The sequence below is a fragment of the Monodelphis domestica genome, chromosome 2 (genome assembly GCF_027887165.1).
Source record: "Monodelphis domestica isolate mMonDom1 chromosome 2, mMonDom1.pri, whole genome shotgun sequence".
Taxonomy (NCBI): Eukaryota; Metazoa; Chordata; class Mammalia; order Didelphimorphia; family Didelphidae; genus Monodelphis; species Monodelphis domestica.
This window is the reverse complement of record NC_077228.1, coordinates 147,050,687-147,073,513: the sequence shown is the minus strand read 5'-3', so window position 1 is coordinate 147,073,513 and position 22,827 is coordinate 147,050,687. Positions and strand designations below refer to the sequence as shown.

General features: G+C 36.7%; 1 protein-coding gene across 2 annotated transcripts in view; it reads right to left on the bottom strand.

The window, feature by feature from the left end:
* Positions 1 to 266: 266 nt before the first annotated feature.
* The window catches only part of GREM2 (gremlin 2, DAN family BMP antagonist), a 125,489-nt gene continuing 102,928 nt past the window's right edge, over positions 267 to 22,827 (bottom strand). For both annotated transcript variants that reach the window (XM_007481563.3, XM_001368552.3), the window contains exon 2: positions 267 to 3,894. In XM_007481563.3, the coding sequence (XP_007481625.1) occupies positions 3,387 to 3,893 (507 nt within the window). In that variant the 5' untranslated portion in view covers position 3,894 and the 3' untranslated portion in view covers positions 267 to 3,386. The remainder of the gene's footprint in view (positions 3,895 to 22,827) is intronic.

Sequence of the window (22,827 nt, the reverse complement as noted above, 5' to 3'; positions counted from 1 at the left end):
GACAGAGATACTGGAACTGTTTGCCATTTCCCCAGCTCATTTTACAGATGAAGAACTGAGGCAAACAGGATTAAGTGAACCATGATCACACTGTTAGGAAGTGTCTGAGGCCAGATTTGAACTTGGGAAGATGAATCTTCTTCCCTCCAGGCCTACTACTCTAACCACTGTGTAACCCCTGTCGATCAGCATGGGTGTCCTAAATAGCTCCAAGAGCACACCATCCCAAATAATTTCCCAATTAACGTCACACAATGAGACCTCAATTACATATAATCCTAGAGTATCTTTATTTGTTCTATAATTTAATAGTACACCTATAAAATAATTACATTATACTTATATCTTTTTTTCTTCATTTGTAAAACAAAAACAAAATAACACAAACAATTAAATACAGTTTGAACCATTATAAGGTAAACTTAGCTTTTACATACAATAACCTCCAGAAGGGGCTTCACACTGCAGCATATCCTATTGCTTTCATTGATACCCCTGGAGAGTGTGCACGTTTGTGTTGTGTTTCAGTATAGCTTAATCTGCATCATTTTTTGCTAACTTGGTCACAGGGATTGGCTTTGCAAGAGGAAGTCACTAAAAGATGCCATGTAGGGTCCTCAGAGCTCCTTCTTTGCATCGCCTTTCTGCTGACCTTCATAATTCAGAATCTTACTTTGAATTCATCACTAAGTATAGAATGTCAGTTCTGAAGTGTGGTAGGATGAACCTATCCTCCTCCCCTTGCTGCTCTAACCTGCCCACTTCCACCCCTCAAACCCCTCTAGCTTTCTTCACCAAGACTGTAATTTAGTGCTGCTCCTTGTAGAGCCACCAAGTTTACTTGAGAAGCATGTCAAAGGCAGGTGCTGAAGCCAATTACCTTTACAGTAGCACATTCCCCATCCTCATAAATATGAATCCTGGCTAGAAATTAAATCAATGAGGCTGGAAAAGGAAACAGAATGATTTCAGGATCTCCAAGCCTCACCCTGAAATCCTGTGAAGATGCTACTAAACTCAATAGGTCAATGTTGGAAAGAAATGAATTCTCACAGTTTCTGACAGAGCACTTCTCGCACAAAACAGGAACTGAGCCATTATAAACCTCCTTGGCAAGGAGCTCATAATAACTTAATTGGAGGGGAATCAGGGAGTCACTTCTTGAAAATGACTCCAAATTTTTTCAGAGGATGCTGTCAAATAAACATGCAACTCTTTACCACCTGTAAGATATTTAATAAATCCTTTCCCATAAAGAGAAAGGGCGTATTGTTGCAATCTAAAAAGGATCCTATAGGATATCAGCTCCTTGAGGCCAGGGACTTCATATTTTTAAAATATTATTGATAAAATAGTTTATATTTTTTTGTCTTCCTAACTCTAGTGCCTACCATGGAAACTTATAAGCAAATGGGCACTTATTAAGTACTTGTTGAACTTAAATGAGTCATTTCAGATGCCTAAACTCTTATTAGCCGATTGACTAATATGGAAATTCATATATGTCACTGTGAAAATGAGGGTCTACTTGGGAAAAGTTAAACCTTTGTCTCACTGGAATTCCCAAATATCTCGTCGTCTTTAATACAAGGACTTCTAATCTGGAATCTTGTGGGTAGGTTTCAGGGCATTCCTGAAGATGTGTGTATATATATATATATATATATATATATATATATATATATATATATATATTACTAATATCCAACTGAATTATGTTTCCTTTCATTACAATTAAAAAAAATCTATGCTGAGGATCCATAGGCTTCATTAGACTGCCAAAGAGGTCTACCATATGCGAAAAAAAGTTAAGAATCCCTGATTTAATGGCTTAACTTATTTTTAATTGCATGTATTTCATTGTTCATTTCTCTCTACATAGAAAAATGTCCCAAATCCTTTATCTCTTAAGTTCCCCTTTCTAATTAGCAGGAAAGGTCTTCGCTTAGTGTCATGGCAATGAAAATAACATTCTTTCTTGTATCTAAACACCTTAAAAGTTAAAGGAGTTTTTGTTCTTCAGTTTAACAAATAACCCCATTCATTCTTGCCCTAATTCTCCCCACCCCCAACCCCCACCCTGTGCCAAAATGCTCTAGTACCTTAAGTGAAATTAATGTTTCACCCACCCTGCCCATCCCCAAGCATAGATACTTAGCAATGAATGGCTGTCTGGGAAATATTTCTGAGTGGCAAGCTTCTGCACCTCTAACCACCATGAAGCTTATCTATTTAGGGGGAAGATTCCAACCCCAGCAACTTGGTGTTTGTCATCCAATACCAGTCAAAATTGACACATGAAACAATAAATGGATATGGTGATTATACTTTTAACAGTTATTTACTACAGGTTGATTATAAAAACCAGCGTTAATGTAGAGACCTTTGTGTGTAATAATATTCTAATTGCAGGAACAAAGCATGCAAAACCAAAATCTGTCTCGAATCCATGAATTGTGGGGAAAAACCAAAAAATAAAAAGGTGAGGAAGCTAACACCAACCCATGTACTAGGGTAGGAGGGAGAAGGCAGTATGGTATAGAAAATCTGGAATCAGAAGACCAAGTTCAAATTCTGTTTCTAACACTATTTGTATGACCTTGGCCTAATCACTTTGCCTCTCACTCTCAGTTTCCTCATTTGTCAAATGAAAAGATTGGACTAGATGACCTAAAATGTCCCTTCCAGCTAGCTCTAGAGCTACAAGTTTAAGATCCTATGACTTGAGCAAGGTCCCCTGGGGAAACCAAATCCTTGGTTCAAAGGGCGCCTGGTGTCTTCTTGCAATCAGGCTTGTCAAGAGAGTCCCCATAATTTTGTTTTGTTTTTATTTGAACCATGTGCATGTCTACATCACAGCCTCAGGCAGCAGTGGTGGCATGAAATCCACAAAGTGAAATGCTCCCAGTTGGGAAATCCAGGGACAGTGAGCCATAGAGGCATCCTTCACCTCACGTGGATATGGTTGGAGTATAGGGTTGGGAAGGAGATATATTTCTTTTTCCTTTCTTTTTTTCCCCACACAGTGGAAACATTAATGCTGGATTTAAAACAGTGCATCATCTAAAATATCCTTCCAATATCTTTCTTTCTTTTTGGTTGATGACTATTTTCCATCTTCTTCCTTAGGGCTTGCTTCACAGTCTGGTCTTGGATGCAGGAATCTTGCCAAGGGGCACCTGGGAACAACATAAGCCAAGCTTCTATTTCTGGTCTCGGTGACACAGAAATCTGATTCCCCCGAGAGAAATGCCTGCTGAAAGGGAGGGGATCAGCCAGTGCGTGAATCTGCTCAGAGGAAAGGGATAGAGGCAGCAGCAAATCTGACAGGAGGTGGGGTGAGGGGTCGCCCCAAAAGCTGAGCAGCATTCTGCCACTGAGGCCATTCATTGTTTATCTGAGTCACTGAGGTTCACAGACATGCAGCGGCATTGCTTTACCTTCTGAATCTTTTTGTGTCGGAAAGGTGGGACCAGCCCTGGGCATTCTAGCTCTACTAGTACAGAAGTAACCCGATGCGGCTTACAGAAAGCGCAAGACTGGAAGGACTCTTCATCCTTCTTCACGTGCCGAGGGATGTAGAAGGAATTGCACTGGCCATAACAAAAGCGGTTGAGGATGGTCTTGCTCTTGCAACCCTCTTCACTGACCGTCTGCCTCAGAGGTTGGGTCTTACACCAGTCACTCTTCAGATATTTGCGTTCAGTGACGACTAAGGCTTCCTGGCTAGAAGCCAGCACTTCTTTGATATGATGGTGCCACCTTTCGGAATTGTTGCTGCTGCTGTCCTTGTAAGGGGAGGGTATGGCTCCTGGGGGCCGGTTCTTCCGGGTTTCAGACACCTTCACCAGCATTGCCATCAGGAACAAGGAGAGAGAAAGTTTCCAAAACATCCTGCAATGGGAAAAGAGTGAAAAGCATGGATTAGAAACGACAGAAAGGACACATACTTCCATCATAACCTCTGTAGAGTTCAATGAAAAGCAGCAAGACTTTCAGAGAAATTGTTCAGGACATAAGAGATTTGTAGGTCTGCACTAATATTGGTTTCTCAGTCTGCTAGTAAACAAGAATTTAAGTGTGTCAAGCACTATGTTGAGTACGTTAGAGATTTAATGAAAGGCAGAAATAGTCCCTACTTTCAAGGAGCTCACATGCTAATGGAGTAAACAACTTGCCAATAACTATGTCTGTACAGGATTTATACAGGACAAGTTGGAGGTGACCTCAGAAGGAAATCACTATCACTAAAAAGGAGCTGGAGAAACTTCTTGCAGAAGGTGAAATTTTAGCTGAGATATGAAAGAGGTCAAGAGGTATAAGTTAGGAGAAAGAGAATCCTATGAAAGGAAAAACTCAGAGGTCTACAGGAAAATTCACTTCATTGAATTCATTTGGCTATAACAGAAGTCATGGAACAAGGAAGCACTGATAGAAGGTTGACTGCTGGCAGAACAATTTCAAAATTTGAATGTTCTAGACACTATTATGTAAGAGAAAATCAAAATGTTTCAATAAATGAAAAAAATTAAAGCACTTAACTTCGCTCAAGATTGAGTGCATGGTTCTTGTAAAAATCAACCTCTGTGAAACTCACTTTTCTCACCGATAAAGTCAAATAAATTAGAAACTACCTTAAAGCTTTAATTAAATATAAATTATTAAGTGTTGTTGTTATAGTCTTGGACATTACTTCCATTTCTTTCCACAAACAGAAGCATTATTATTGTTACCTTCTAATGTATTTATTAAGTATAATCATATATTCTGTACTATTCTGGGTGCTACAGGAGGTTAATAGAGTTCTTGCCCTTCAGAAGCTATTAAGGAAGATGCATGGCCTTGATACGCTTGAAGAAACTAGTTGGGGGCAAGGGCAGATATTTTTAGAATGAAGAGATCAGGATCATGGACCTGGATGTAAAAAGACTTCAAAGGCCATCTAGCCCAAACCCTCTCATTTTACAAATGAGGAAACTGAGGTTAGATAAGTTGTCCTAGTTCAGTTACTTAACCCTGTTTGCCTCAGCTTCCTCAATTGTAAAATCAACTGGAGAAGGAAATGACCAACCACTCTAAAAGTCCCAAATGGGCTCACAAAGAGACAGACATGACTGAAATGACTGAAACACAACAGAATGGGGCAGCCTGGGTATAGATTTGTCTCGCAGTCAAGGCAAGGGGAAAAAAAAGCAGGTGGTCACAAGGGAAAACAAGCAGGTGGTCAGGCGAGTTTATATGCTGCACTAAAAATATATAAAGTAGTATTAAAAGTCTTAGAGAATAGCACATGGTATAGACGACTTGTCTCAGAAGCTTTGTAGAGGGTCAATGACAAAGGGAAGGCATAGATATAGGTTATCATCTGTAGCACTAGAGGGATTGCCTACATGATGGTAGAATAAAAATGGTGAAATATTGAAGAGAAGACTGGATTGACAAGGCTAGACAAAGGGGCAGTGTTAACAGTTAGGAGGCTATTACAGCAGTCCAGGCAAGAGGCCATGAAGACCTAGAACAGGGAAGTAATTTTTTCTAGGAGAGAGACAGGTATAAGAAGTGTCCTCAAGGTAGAATCAACAGGACTTAGCAATGTATTTGATATGGTGGCATTGGTAGCTTAAAGGGAAATGATAGGCAAATGATTGGTCTCCCAGGAATGTTTGAAATAGCTACCATCCAGAACAGCAAAGATACTTTATTCTGCCCTCATGTCTTGAATTCAGCTGTTGTCTGGAGAAACTCATAAATAAATTCTGCTAGTTTTATTAACTCTCCTGCTGGTCTTACAATGTTGCCAGTCAGCAGGGGAACCAGGGCTATAAAGGCAGATGGCCTAAGCAGACTGGGATAGACAAAGGTGCTTGTGCAAACAGAAAGACCTTGGGGTCCTTTCATCCTGAGGGTTGCCTTTAGTTCAGGTTATTTAACTACCACAGGGAGGATTGGACAGTACCAAAGTTGCCTTGCCTCTGAAATCAGACTGCCCAGAGTAAAGGAAGCATTTTTCAAGCCTTTGTAATTGTAGTCATTTAAAACATTATCCACCATCAGGAAGTGCCATAGCCCAAGGCAAAAGTCCCCAGGAGCCAGGGACAGTGAGGCAATTCTGATTGAAACCTCTAGGAAAGGAAACAAGAACACTGAGTCATCATTCCTTGACAGGTGTGTATTTCTAGGGACCCCTTCCTTTCCAGAAAATATTGCTGCAACTATGAGATAAATCTTTTGGCACACAGCTCAGAGCGTAGGCATGTCTATGACTTCTCTGCTCTGACCTGAAAGAATAAAGAAAGTATCTATTAAGGACTTACTAGGGGCACATTGCTGTGCTAAGCCCTAGGGATGCAAATAGAAAAGTAAGACAATCTGCTTTCAAGCAGCTCATCATCTAATAGGAAGACAACCAATAAGGAAGGTTTCAGCTGCAAGTTCCTATAGTCCATGTACAGCAGCACAGCAGGTGTTAATATCTACCAAGTTTTCTTTAATGTCATTTCAACAGATAAATTGATATCAATTGCTCATACTGAACCATTTTACAGTGCCATCTTGGCTTATGTGATGGATAAGGGACCTTCTTCTGATACTCTGCACTAAGCTTCTTCTGTGCCATATTGCTCCTTTGTCAGATAAATATTAATCTTCTTGCCAAGTCCTTATTTCTCTAGACATGAATGTATCTGTGTTTTCCTCTTACTGACATTTACATGGTGTTTTTGTGTTTTGCAAAGCACTCTAAATATATTGTATATTATTCTCAAAATAAACTTTAGAGTTAGGTTCTATTATTAATCTCTATTTTATACATGAGAAATTTGAGGCAGATATAAAGTGATTTGACCAGAGTAGTACAATTAGGAAGTATTTGAGGGGGAGTTTGAACTCTTCATTATTCACAGTTTTGGAGTCACTTTGGGAATGAGAAAAGAGATATTTAATGATCAACACCTCTCTCTGAAGGAAAAGGGGGGAAAAGGACACAGGATTTAAATCCTGAGTTTGAGGGTGCTGTGGTTAGCTGAAAAGGAATAGGTAAATTTAACTTTCTCTCATAGAAATAAAAATAACAGGAAATACAAAATGAGAAATATTCATTGTAAATTTATATGATGTGGGAATGACCAGGGTATCCTGCATGACTCAAGAGAAAGAATTGTAAAAATGCATTCATCTACTTTTTCAAGTGATGCTGCCCCAGTGGAATGGGGAGTGTTACTTCCCTGATGGAGAGATTTGATCTCTCCTTGGAAAATGAGGTTATGTTTCCTAAAAGAGCCTCCAGCCACATAAGAATCAAACCCATACAATAACCTTCTGTTTCTGAATATCAGGTGAGCCACCACACTAGTATCTCTCACCTATTGTTGTTGTTATTTTTGAAATAACAATGTTAGGAGTGGAGGAATCCAATAAATATTCATATGCCCTATCTATCTATCTATCTATCTATCTATCTATCTATCTATCTATCTATCTATCTATCTATCCATGTCTCTCACACACGACTGAGTAGAGGAAAGTTAGATGGGCTTCTAAGCAGGATATGATGAAATGCAACAGAAGAAAGAGGTAGGAGAAAAATTTCTATTCTTCCATCTGCCCAATTTTGTGACCTTCTATGAGTCACTTCTCTGCTTCTTGGTTTGCTTCTCTGTAAAACAGTGTTAGTGGTACTTGCTACCACCCTATTCTATGAGGATATGAGGAATGTGGTATTGAATCCTGGGGTAATCCAAGAACTCTGAGGAGAAAAAAGTGTCCTTACTTTTATTTGAAGCAAGAATCACAATGGTGGTAAATTCTCTGAGGAATTTTTTTTGTTGTTGTTAAGGGACATTGTTTTCTGGAGCTGTGGGGCTGTATAATTTTTTCCAATAAAGAGTTTTTAGGATCTTTCCTGAGAGTATAATGCTGTTGAAATAAGAGGGATGGCAGGGGGTATGGGAAAGCTATCCTCTACCAATGTACTCCTTTTTCCTCTAGTATTAGTCTTTGTGCTGAAGACAAGCTTTTGAACAACCATTTCCACTTGGCCTGGAGCAGACAGAGATTTTTCTACATTTGTATATGTAAAAATTATAGAGGCCTGTTTAAAATGTTTTCCACAAAATCAAAAACATCCTACCCATGCACCCTGTCTGACCCACACGGTATGCTCACTGCTTCACGCTGCATTTGCTTTGTATATAGTGTGACCAGTCGTGGAGATGGTGATAAACCAAGGAGTGGCAGAACCATTTCCCCTTTGTACTTTCTCTGCTATACATGAAGAATTCTTTGCCTTGCCTCTTTTTCTTGGTTCAGCACACCCCAGTAAAGTTGACCTTTGTGTCCTTCAAAGCAACTTGCAAGAAAAAAAAATCTAGTGATTTTATCCACTGCCTGACAGCTGTGAACCTTTCTGATAGGTTTTAAAAGATAATAGTATATTATAGGAGACAGCTGTGGTGTCACAGAAAGATCATGAGCTTGGGAGTCAGAAAGGCGTAGGTTCAAATCTCACTTCTAAGGCCAATTGCCTACATGAATGTGGAAATAATAATAATTTCACCCATATTTCTGTAGCACTTTTGTCATAACATGCCTGTGAGACAGGTAATGTAGCCATTATTATTTCAGTTTCATAGATGGGGGCACCAACTCTTAGAGAGGAAGGTACTTAATAAAAGTTTCACATAGTTGAAGGGTGAACAAGAAGAGACTGGAACCACAATCCTTTGATTTTATGTTTAGTGCGCTTTCCAGTAAACTACATGAGCTTCACAACCTTTCATGAATTTGGAGCTGCCAATTACAGATGGCATAACAAGCCCAGAAAGATTAAAAGACACAGTTAAGGTTATAATACTGAATAGATGACTGCAATATGCTAAATTCCATTTATACATCAATAAAGCAGGAATTAATATATCTGCCCTTAGCTACTTCAGGCTTGTTTGGAAGATCAGTTAAATAATATGCATGCAGAGATCCATATGTCTTAAAACACTATGCAAAATGGATTTTCATATTTTTGCTATCCATCTGTTTGGAAAAGACAAACTCAATCATGTACCCCCGACCACTTTTCCCTCAAACAAGACTCAACTGTAAGAATCCAAAGACCCTATTCTTATTCACCATTTACTGATCTCTTTAAACACTATTTTCACACCATAGACATAACAATTTTGTGGAAAAGAGATCATGTTTTTAATACCTCAGTTCCCAAAAACATAGTTACAACTTTAACATTAAGAAGAATCCTGTAACAAAAATGAAATTAAACTCTCGATCCTGATTTAATGTCCCCATACATTGATTTCAGTCTAAATTAAGACCCAGTTCAACTGGTTTATGGATTAAATGAATACCAACAGACCCTTGATTAAAGGAAGTAAAAAGGATATCAATTCAGATGCTTTGAGCTAGTTCTTAGTCTCAGAGGCCAAAGTGAAAATAGCCTAAAGAAACATGGGTTTTTTTTTAAACCCGTACCTTCTATCTTGGAGTCAATACTGTGTATTGGTTCCAAGGCAGAAGAGTGGTAAAGGCTGGCCAATGGGGGTTAAGTAACTTGCCCAGGGTCACACAGCTAGGAAGTGGCTGAGGCCAGATTTGAACCTAGGACCTCCCGTCTCTAGGTCTGGTTCTCAATCCACTGAGCTACCCCTGAAACATGGTTTTAAATGAACATATTGATCAATTATGGTTAGCATGGAAGGTGAATGAGAAATCCTAATGCAAGAGGGCAAATTTGGGTTTACAATAGGTTAAATAGTGGAGGGGTTAGAATAGCATGAAATATTAGGAAAACAGACCAATGAGGAAATCTAGAAACCAGATTTTTTATTTTTGTGGGGGTGAGAATAATGTGTAAAACTTTTGGGTACGGATAAACAAGAGTAGAAACAAAAGTAAAATTGCCACTGTTCAAAGCTACAGGTTTTTATACAGGTATAAAGAATAAGAAAATAGATGGGAAGTTTTGCAAAAAGATCATAAACATGAAGCATGGTTTCAAGATGATGGAGTTCTGCAATTAATCAGTCATTTGTTGACTGTCTCTTTGGTTTTTTCTCTCCCTTTCTGCTGAAAGCAGAGCGGCCAATAATATCTTGAACCTCATTCATGATAATTTAATTCTTCAAAAGGTGGAAAAACTCAACAAAGAGAACTTATATTATAGATCTGATATATGTACAAAAGATGAAATTGATTGCTGGGACAGAAATGGTGGAAATCTCAGAGCCATATAATCTCTGTACCTTGGAATTTGAAATCAAGGAGATCATTAATAGTTTAAAATGATTACAAACTGTTTAGAGATAATTTTGATCTGATAGACAAGATAGCCAAATTCTATTGGGAAAGTAGAAAGAAGGGATAAGAAGCTCAAGAATTAAATTAGGTAGCCATGTGTCAGAATTATCTAAAGAAATTAAGTAGCTGTGTAGGGAAGTGACAGATCAACTTTGATTCCATCTTTTTTTCTACATTATCCAGGTTAATCCCTTCCCTCTCCTCCCTCCTATCATTAAAGAAGGCATCATTTGACAATAAGATATATGTATATATAAAACTATGCTTTCTTTATTTGTATTAATCAGTTTTTTTCTTTGGAGGTGAACATAACAAGCCATTATTCAAACAATATTTCTATTGTATATAATGTTCTCTTGGTTCTATTTGTTTCATTTTTCATAATTTCAGGTAGGTCTTCCCATGTTTTTGTTTTTTATTAACCTACTCATTATTTCTTATGGCACAGAAATATTCCATTACATTCATATGCCCAACTTTTTTAACATGTGTTTTCTTTTTCAACATGGCTAATAAATATATTTTGCATAACTCCTCATTTATTATCAATAGCATATTGCTTGCCTTCTCAATAAGCAGGGTAAGGGCATAAAGGATGGAGAAGTGGGAATTCAGTTTTTTTTTTTTAATGAATGTTTAAAATGTTAATGTAATTGCAAAATACTTAGTGGAATATATTTAAATATATTTCAAAAAAGATAGTAGAAAAGGAGAAAAAGACTATAGGAACAGAGAAGGGCAAATAACTGCCCCAATATTTTTAAAGGTTCTAGAGAATGGATTCTGCAATCTATTAGTAAAAGAAAGATTTTGATTGCCGGCCAATTATAGAATGAACAATTGAAAAGGGAGAAAGGGACAAGTGATTATTAATCATTTACTATGTGTCAGTGTGCCATGCATTCTGGAAAAAAATTGTCATTTGTTCCAATTTAAACAAATGATTCCAAAGAAATGGATGGTGAATATCTAAAAAAGAAAGCCTTGATCACAAAGAAATATGACTTCATTAAGAGCAGGTTAGTCTGACGTAGCTGCTTTCAAATATTCGAAGGGCTGTCTTGTGGAAGAGTGATATATTTAATTGTACTTCTGAGCTCTAGAGCAGAGCTAGGAGCAAAGAGTGGGCATTTGGAGGGGGAAAGACAAATATAGGCTAGATTTAAACAAAAACTTACCCAGTTTTAGAGCTACTCAAAAGTAAAATGAATTGTGTAGGGAGATAGTAGGTTTCACTCACTTGATGTCTTTAAATAAAATGGACAATCATTTCTCAATGTTTTTGAGGACATTATTTTTCTGGCACAAGTTATTCAAAGGGATACCCCAGGCCATTTTCAATTCTAAAATTGTGTTTCTAAATTGGATCCCATGAAGATAACATTCAGGGGATTTGGCTTGCTTGAGACTAATCCATACTTCTAAACACATAAAATAATATATTTGAGTCTTTGGCTCTAATTCAGTCTTACTGACACTAGTAGGACAGGTGATGACCCAGTCCAATAAAGAACACATCCATTGTGAATCATTGTAGATTTTTGAAGCCTAGATTCCTAATCTGCAATCAGATTTGGAGTATAGGAAGTATCCACATGAATTACCTATCTATAGCATAACAAACTCCAGAGATTAAAAAAAAAGACAGAAAAAAGTGAGTTTTTCATCCTTTTCAACCTTTAGTTTCTGTGGCTAGGAAGACCAGTGGAAGTGGTATGGATATATGCAATCAGGCCTCTAGGCTTATCCTATTATGTTGTGTTTCTAGAGATAATGAAGTCACTACAGAGCTTGCATATAGACAAAGGACTGCTAATATGAAGAAATTGAGAAAATCTATTTCTATTGGAAAGAATGTTCTCAGACAAAAAGTGAAAAATACCTGTTCAACTTAAAGTGATTTGTTCTTAGAAGTCCAATCACACCATGTTTCCTATTTACTATTCCTTCGATAATTTCTAAATTTTATATTACTATCCTACCTCCCATTTATCTTTTACCATGCCCAATTTATTATTTGTCTTTTAGATAAAGATCATTAATTGGCTAATCGTACTTCACCAAGAAGAATATGACTATGCAATCTGCTTGACATGAAGGGATTAATCTCTCTTCACCACCCTTGTGTAAACAATAAAAATACCTTAGCTAAGTAGAGGAAATTCAGAGTACTGAATTAATTCTTTGATATATCTGTGCCTCCTATTGTCAGAACTGCCATCTATTGAAATTCAAATATATTTCAATGAAGAAACAATTGAATTTATCATGAAATTAGTATAGTGCTCCTCATAGAGGTAACTGATTAAAACAGGAAGCTGCTTAATGGTATATTTGTTCCTAACACCTGGGTACATTCATTCATTGTTCACCTTCTCCTACTACTCCCTTCCCAAACAGAATTCTTTTCATTTCCTTGGATCCTAGGTGCTGTGGTAAATATGATGAGGTTCCCTTGCCCACTTCAACTGAATTGTCCTAGCCACAAGAGTGCTAGTTACTGCTATGGCTCTTTCATTTCAGGAAATTAGACTAATACACATGTTTAAAAGTGATTAGTAATGTTGATCAGTTCTTGTACTATTTAAGGCCCATCCTTCCTCATAAAGTTCACACTTCAAGTCCAAACTCTTAATAAAGAAGGAAATGACAAATTCTTTCTTATCATTATATCTAATTATCTTCCAGCTATTAAGAACTCTGTTTCTAAGTCTGGTCCCCTTCCTGAGGAGTAAGAATTTCGAAATTCTAGTTTGGTAGTCTGGGAATTGATCATCTGAAGTACACCCAAGGGAGATTAGTCAAATCAAGTACATTTCAAAGAGCCTAGATGAATAAAATGACAAATGCAACAATCCTGTTATTGATGAGGTTTTAAGGTTGTAATCAAAACTATCATTCGATAGAATATTCAATATATAATATCAAGAATAGTCTCATATAATCCAACATGTTTCACTGAAGAAACTGTACTTAGACAAAGCTCGTTGATGGCAAGGATACAGGTTTCTAGATTTGATAGTCTCACCTTAGACTCATTAAAGAGAATCTGGAATCACTATCTGTGTTCTCAGGAGAAGATATTTCCTTTACAATAAAAAGAAATTGGGGGCAGATAGATGTCTCAGTGGATTGAAAACTAGGCAGGAAGTCCTGTGCTCAAATCTGGCCTCAGATACTTCCTAGCTATGTAACCTTGAGTAAGTCATTAATGCCCATTACCTAGTCCTTACGTTCTTCTGCCTTGGAATCAATACACAGTATTAATTGTAAGAGAGAGAAAAGGGTATTTAAAAACAAATAAACAGAAATTTAGCATCAAAATGTCTGAAAGCTTAACCCACCAATGCTCCTAATAAAGCAATAGCTGGTTTATGTTAACACCTTGTTAAGTTGAATTGGCTCTGGCTTTAACATGCTTAGTTACTAAATAGTTCCCTCTTTCCTGCTGGTAACACAACTAGGAGGAGTTTCTTTCCTACTTAATTATTGTAACTGGGTTTCTTGAAAATATTATGACCAGTACTTTCACTTACCACAACATCAATTTCAGACACCACTGCATCTGTTAGCATTAGTATCTGGAATAAATTGTAAAGAATCACAGATAACCCTGAAGCTGAAAAGCCGCACTGGCTAGGACTGTCTCTTTTTGATTTTATGTAGAAATCATAAAGTTTAGAAAATGGGAATCATGGTAGATATTTGTAGGTAAGAGGTCAACCATATTTGCTGTGGTTATGAAGTGAAGAGATTATAGTAGGCATATTTTTTTTTCAAATAGTTTGTCCTAATATTGAAATTAAACAGGAATAATTCCCCAGTTCACTAGAACCAAATAGAAGGATATTCAATGGAACTTGTAATGCTATACAGGCTTTCTGACATAATTTTATTTTATGTTTGCTTACTGGAAAAAAACAAAAAAACAATGGATTTAAATTCATCAGATAGGTGTTCAACTCCAAGCTCTATAACTTAGTCAGTCTGTGAAAGAAATAAGGATAAACACAGTGGCTTTTCCAAATCTTTTCATTCTTTCTCAAAACTCTTATAGCTTCCCTCCCTCCCCATCTATCCTTTGAATTGAAATCTTCATTCCAAATTTCATTGAAACTAGTCATTCAGAGAGGATTCCATTTACTCCCCTCTTGCCCATCTCAGTTCCCTCAGATATCTTCCCCTATTATCTAGTCCTTTACACTTATGTCACAGGAAGAGGTAGCCTTTCTTTTTGAACAAAAGCTCTGATATATCTCTATTTCGAGCAGATTGTCACCCCCACTCTCACTACAACTTTTTACATCTTTCGAGACTACTGGCTGCTTTCCTGTTGCCTAGAAAAATATTAAGCTCTCCCCTATCCTCAAAAAAGAATAGAACAAAACAAAAACCCTCACTCAATCAGTCCAATAACAATATCTATCATTCTATATCATACCTCCCTTATATGACTAAACTATTTGAGAAGGCTATCTGCATTCTGTGCTTCTACTTCCTTTCATCTCACTCTTGTTATTTCTCTCCAGTCTAGCTTTAGACCTCATTATTGTCCAAAGTCGCCAGTGAACTCTTAATCTGTAAATGTAATGTCAGATATTCAATCTTCAGACTTTATCTCTATGTAGCCTTTGACACTATCATCCATTCATTTTGGTCCCCTCCACTCTCCTGTTTCTCCTCCTACTTTTTGGCCACTTCACTTTGCTGGATCCTCATGTAGGTCCTGTCTGCTAACCATGGATGCTCCCCATGTTATTGTCCTGGACTCTCTTTTTTTTCTCCTTTTACACTACTGTCTTTGGTGATCTCATCACTTCCTAAGAATTCAATCAAAGGTAATCTCTACATAAATGATTCTTAGATCCATTTATCTAGCCCTGATCCTTCTCAGACTTCAACTTCCTGTTACACATCTCAAACTGAACTTGGTATATCCAAAACTGAACTCAGTCTTCTCAAAGTCTCAAAGACTTCCCTCTTTCTAACTTTTCTTTCACTGTTGATGATACCATCATCCTTCCCAGGCTTCCAACCTAGCTTTCAACCTCAACTCCTCACTATATCTCACCTGCTGTATCCAGGTGAAAAGTCTTATCAATCCTATCCCATAATAGTTCTGTTATATACCCTCTTATCTCCTCTGACACTATCACCATTCTGGTGCAGGCCCATAATATCTCATACCTGGATTATTTACTGCAATAGCCTTCTGTTTGTTCTCCTTGTCCTAAGTTTCTTCCTGCTTCAGTCTATCCTCCACACAGTTATCAAACTAACAAGTCTGATCATGTCACCTTATTATCCAATTATTTTATGGGATTCCACTACCTCTAGAAGGAAATTGCTCTTGGGATGGCACCACTTTTGGAAGAAACCAGAGATTGGTAGAGGAGAAAGTGAGAAAGAAGAGTATTCCATGCATGAAGAATACTGATACAAAGATATTAGAAAGCCATTGGAATAATCCAAATGAGAACTGATAAAAGCTTCATCTAGGGAAGCAGCCATATAAGTGTAAAATAGGGGATGGGTGATAGGCATATTGCAGATGTGGAATTGGGGTCAAGGAAAGAAAAGAACTCTAAAGGTGAATGCCTAGAAAACTAGAAGAATGGTGAGGTTCTTAATTTTTAAAAAATGGGAAATTTAGTGAAGAGAGATGTCTTGGGATAAAGAAAATGTTTCATTTTGGATGTGGAGAATTTAAGATCTCTATGAGACCTTCAAGGCAGTGATATCCAGCCTGCTGTTGGTGATATGACCAGTTAAAGACAGATCAGGAGAGATGAGATCCATGGGACATGATATAGAGAGATTAGAGTGTTAAGGACAGAACCTTGGGCAATATCCACACTTATGAAGTGGAAGACTCTTGGCAAAATATTTCCAATTGCCTGACTAGTCTGGGATGGTCATTTGAAGTGAATTTCTCCTCTTTTAGAACTATATTAAAAACATTCATCCTAAAATAGCTATCTTTTAATTAAGGTATAAAAACTGATACAGAATGACAACAATTGACAGATCGTTTTGTTCCTGATTGTTTTGTTCCTGATTATTTGTCTTGATGCTAGATCGTTCACATTGTTCTCTCTTCTAGTATTTAAATCATTTTAGGTTTCTTCAAGTTCTGATCTATATTTGCCCTGATCTCTGCTTCTTTCTCATCAGTCATCTGGGTCTTGACCTAGTCCAAGGCACTGCATAACTGAGCCAACATCAATACCTCACAGCTTTAATATGGTGTTGCTTTTATTTTTATTTATGATCATCAAAGTGATATCATCTGCCATCTACTCCCATTTGAAATATCAGTTAGCTAATTTCTATTTTCACAAATCTTCCATTATCCTAATGATCAAACTTTTGAGGTCTTATTTGAATGAGATTGATAAAACAGCCACAATACAATGGAAATGGTTTTCTGGGATGCAAAGCAACAAACACAGTAATGTCACCCTGAGGTTCAGAAGAAAATAAAATATGTGGGCAGACCTGCTTTTCAAGCAGGTGTGACTCTACCCTTGCATTAAAAGGTAGTCTGGTGTTCTGAAAAAAAAAATAATACACGTTCCCAAATACATAGCATAAGATCAGAAATTACATAAGGCACTATAGACAACAGCATAATGTTTAAGAGAGCTTTGGGAGACAGTGTGTGCCAGGAGCCATACAGCGAAGGCACTGCTTTACATCTGTCATATACATAGGAGACCATCTGGAATGTGTGAGGAAAAAGTTTCTCTGCCTTGGAAACTGTAGCAGAATGGATTAAATTGTTTTTGCATGTGATACATTTATTGACTGCCTATGATATGCATATTCTCTAATCCCTAGTGCATATTGAACCCCCTTCCTCTAATCTAAATAAAATGCTTTGCAAACCTTAAAGAACCATATAAATTCTGTTATTGATCCTAATTACCTTTAAAATATTTCCACTGAACAAACTAAATTTTAAATTAGGCAAAATGATGGAAATTATTCTCTTTTTTGAGGGGAAAGGGGTAGAAGGGTGGGCAGGAGTCAGGCCAGCACAGTATGATAGCTCATACCTGTAATCCTTGCCTATGAGGAGGGCTAAGGATGGAGATTTTTCTGAGATCAAAAATTCTGAGCCATAGTGAGGCAAATTTGGCATTAATATGATGAGCTCTAGGATAGGGAGGCTATCAGTCTTGCCCTATTGTCCTATTCCACCTCAATCAAGTTGGAACTGAACATGTGAAGAGCTTTGTACCATATCTTAAAAGAATACAAACACACACAGAAAACAGAAAAAAATTAATTCCATATATTCTCTCTAAATGACATTTGTTTTTTCCTTTGTGTTTGCCACTTTTGTTATAATTTGAATCATTTCTGATTTAATATTATTAGATGAGTTTATTTTATTTGAATATGCTTTAAGTAAACATAAGAGAAAATAGTCGAAAATCTATAACAGAGTATAATATGAACACAAGAAATGATACATTTCTTTAGAAAAACTTTTGTTGAAAACATCTGCCATATGTATTAATTTATTCTCCCTATTATTTTCAATCTAAGATTTAGAAAGGGGAGAATTAACACAATATGTGTATCTTAACTGGCTTTCCCTGGAAACCTTAATTGTTTTTGTTCCCTCTCTATAAGGGACAATGACTCATCTAGTTATGTGGCAATCAGTGACAATTAATTGTGATTTATGACATTTTCCTTCCTTACTCTTTCCTTTCTCTTCCTCATTATTTAGTGAAAAACACTGCATTAACTTATTTTCTAACAAAAATTCAAGGGAAAGGGGAGGATTTGCAAGTGATTAAACTGTACTAATTTAGATTTAAGATTTTTTTCCTCCCAACATTTATATAAATATCCTCAGTTTGGCCAATAGTATTATTTGGATGATTCAAATACTGTAAAAATATCCAATATTCATAAAGTCAGGCCAGGCCCCAGTTATACTCTTTAATTAAGAGAGTTCTTTATATTCTTCATAGCTTTTCTATACAATAACTTATTCAATACTCACAATATCCTTGTGAAACATGCAGGATATGTTTTCAGTCCAACTGTGGAGGCTACTAAGAAAAGCATTAGGGGTAGGTAGGTATTTGGGTGGATAGAGAGCCAGGCCTAGAGGTTCAAATCTATCTTCAGATACTTCCTAACTGTGTGATCTTGGACAAGTCACTTAATCCTAATTGCCTACCCCTTTATGTTCGTCTGCCTTGGAAATAATACTTAGTATCAATTTTAAGACAGAAGGTAAGGTAGGAATTAGGGAAGAAAGGAAGGAATGAGGGAAGGAAGTGAGAGAAGGAGGGATGGAGGGAGAGATAGAGAAAGGAATAGACAGAGACAGAGAGAAAGAGACACAGAGAGAGAAAGAAATTGACAAATGACAACATGACCAGGGTGAGTGGAGTGGTTGGTAACCCAGCTTTACCATAAATTCATAAAGAGTATCGGCACTAAAGGTATTTAACTTCACAAAACAAATAAACAAACAAACAAATAAAATAAATAAATAAAACTAAGGGAAAAAAATTGAAGCTATTTTTACATTGATGATGTGATTTACTCTAGAAGAGGTAGTATCTATTTGGGATTGTAACAAGAGGGATCAGAAAGGGACCAATAATTAGAGGATGTAAGGATACAGATTTCAGATCAATGTAAAGAAGAATTTTCTAACCACAGAATGGGAAACCATGAAACGTACTCTTGTATGGCATAGAGGGAATTAGGCAAAAAGTTCTATTAGTTAAGAATGTTTTTTCCAGATCTGATATTCTATGATTTGGGATTTGGAGTATGTATAGCTCAGGGGAATATGGACCAAAAAAACTTCTGGAGCCTCATATTCTCTGTTGGCATATAACAGAATTAAAGATACATTAGAGGGTCAAAGCACTTGTAACCCAAGCTCAATGGAGGCATTAGGGGAATGAGGTAAAGCAACTGAGCAAAAATGGAGGTATGAATGCTAAGTTCTGTTTCTTTACACACACACACACACACACACACACACACACACACACACACACACACGGAGACAGCTGTTTTAATTTAACTCTGCTGTAGTGGAAACAAAAGATACTCTAAAGACAGGTCTCAGTTGGCAGCAGTGATTGCTTTCTTTAAAATAGAGTAGTATGGAAATGAGGGAATTAATGGAGAAATTTCTTCTAAAAATGGGATGTCATAGGAAAAAGACTTGAGGTAGAGAAAGGGAAAATATGAGTTTAGTGCTCTTTTCATTTTAATGTCAATATAAACTACTAAAGAAATATTTTAGATTAAGACAATTTCTGTAAACCTGCCAGAAAAATATCTCATTATCCAAAAAGAAAAAAAAATCTTTGCCAAGAAATATGTCAAAAAGATGCAAAGTAATCAGATGACATATCTAGATTGCTCAGTAACTCCATAGTAGAAATCAAGCTAGAAATGAAAACTGGGGCACCTCCCTCTATGAATCTACCATTAGTAATCATTAGTCATGCCAGGAATTTTTTCTTTTTTATACTAAGAGAATGAGAATGACTAATGTTAGAAAATAAGTACTTTCATAAGCATATACAAGATCACAGATCTGGAAGAGACCTCAAAGACCAACACTTTCATTTTACAGTTGAACAAACTGAAATCCAACCAGAATTTGAACCCAGGTCCTTTGACTGGAGAGTAATGTTTTTCTACCTTGCCATAACCCTTTCCATGTGAAATAAAGCTGTTTCTTTCTAGTTTACAACTTATCTATTCTCCCCTAAATGTAAAAATGGTTTAATGTCTGAAATATGACTATATTTAGGTGCATATCTAGAAACTGACTCAGAGATTCCCTGATGTGATGAGCAGCATTACTCATTTTATAGATAAACAGAAAAATAAGTTATATTCACATTTTGGTTTGGCCTAAGGTAATGATGGGAGAATGGATGGAATCAATGACACCCCAGGCCCTAGTACTCTTTCCTAAATTCTTCATTTAACTACATTTGTGTCCTTGCTTGAAAATTCCAGAGCATGGAAGGAGTGAAGAGCATATACTTAAGAACATCCTTTATTGCAATATGTAATGTGGTTAAAGAAAACTTGTAAATTCTGTATTTAGGCCATTCTTTTGTGTCTGTCAAGTAGGACTTTCCCTTTTTCTTTTTCTCATTGTCCCACTCCTACTTATTTGAGATGTTTAGATTTATTACTTAAATTTTCTTTTCCTTTGTTACTTCATCTATAAAATAAGAATATTAATGTCTGATGGTTTTCCATTTCAGTAGGATTAGAATTAGCACAGAGAATTCCATATCCCATGGAGAAACACTATATATAAAAATGGTTCCATTATTACCTTTCCTCATTTCCTTTCTCTTCCTGGGAGGGCATTATCAAGATTATATGGGATTGGAATTTATGAGTTAAACAACACACTTAACAATACACATAGTACTGCTTAAGGGAAAAGGGATAGGGGTCATTGCAAAATAACCTAAATTCTGGACCTAACAACTTGGTTTTGTGGGTTTTCTTTCCTGAGGTTATGTTTCAGGGAGGGTAATAAAGGGTAAAACTCATTAGTGCATCATTATCTTTTGTCTGAAGGGAAACAATGTGTGGTTTTTTTAGTCAGCCCACTTAGTGTTTGCATTGGTCCTGGATGGGTTTCAAACCAGCTATATTGTTTGCACAATGTCCCACACCCCCCACTCCCAAACATGAAAAAGCCCACCACTAAACCACACAGTTGATGCTAAATTACTAGGTGATGACTCTTCTGGCTCCTAAAGGTTTCTAAGATCTCAGTCACTGAAATCATGAATCTTTCATATAATGAGAAAAGATCTAAGCCTTTATGGTAGACCTCCCATGGAGATAGAGCCTCCCATCTATTTCATGAGCTCCTTAGAACTGCAGTTTAGATTCAGGTCATGGATGTATCTCCAGTCTTTCACTTAAAAATACAATGTACAAAGGTTATAGGGTCCTCTGATGCCAATATTTCAAGTCCACAATTTTCAGAGGTAACACTGAGGTATTATTGGTAAATTTGTGCATCATACCATGTGCAGTGACCTAATCCATGAGCTCTTTACAAAAATTGTCAGATATCTATGATTTGGGAGTTAAAATGAACAGCTCTCTAAATGCCCTTATCTTTGATTGGGCCTTGAATGTTAGTTTGTTATGCTAACCTAAGTGGGTCATCCACAAGGAAGGCAAATGGAGAATTCTGAAAATTTCCAATTCCAAGATGGATGGATGCATTTTGGAAGTATTTTTTTAATAACAAAAATAATCATTTGCATAGTTCTTTAAGTTTTGACCAGGGCTGTATAAAATTGTTTAACTGAGCCTCACCTGTGAGGTGGGGACTATATTGGTTCCATTGTACAGATGAGGAAGATTTTAACTTAGGTTGTGACTTCAAGAACAGCATTCTACCTACTATGTAGTATTGCTTCTGGTGAAACTTCTTATGAAGCCAATTGTGTATGTGATAAATATTCAAGTCAATTTTACAGGAATTTTGCCTTGATTAATATAGCTTTTGTGGCTTAAAATATTATTTTTGGAAAGCATTACTGATAAAGTTTAAATCTTACCAATGTTGATTAATAGCCTAATTTGAGTAGAAAACCAGTATTCAAAAATAAGAAATGCCAGTTCTTACTTATAATCCAGTTGTTAAGTAGAATGAATGCTACAAGTATATAAGGGACAAATAGAAAATTAAGTAACAAAAATTGTGCTGAAAAAGTAAAAGGAATCTCTGAAAACCTGTCTATTTTTAAATATTATTTGCTTTCAGACAATCCAAGGACTCTTTCTTTTCCTGGGCTCAGATGTTCTCTCTTGATACTTCCCTCAACCTTCATGGGTTCAGTTTTCACATCCATGTAAACAACTCCCAGATCTTTAAAACCAACCCATAATCTTCAAGTCTTGCACTACCAATTGACTGCTATATGTCCCATACATATCCTAAATTCAACATGTCTGAGGCAGAATTCATTGTCTTTTCACCCAACCCTCTCATACTCCCTAAGACCTCCATTTATGTTGAGGCCACCTAAATATCAATCACTCTGTTGCTCAACCTCAGAATCATTCCAAGTTGTTCCACTTATCTCTTATTTCTCACATCCAATGAGTAACTAGGTCTTGTCAATTCTACCTCCTTAAATTTATTCTCTTCTCTCTAGTGATCATCATTTTGGTATGAACTACTACAATAAAACTTCCTATTGACTTGGTCTCCTTATCTTAATTCTCTCTTCCTCAACCAACCCCCCATAATTCCCCATTAAACATCAAATTTGTATCCCCAAAACACAGGTCTAACAACTCAAAGAATCACTTTTCGTTCAAGGTGCTCTCTTGATGCTAACGTACAAATTACTTTGCTTTTAAAGCCCTGAACAATCTGACCCCATCTTTTTCAGGCTCACCAGATACTACACTCCTGAATGTACTCAATGTTCCAGCCAACCTGACCAGCATGCTATTCCCCAGGAAAACAAAAACAAA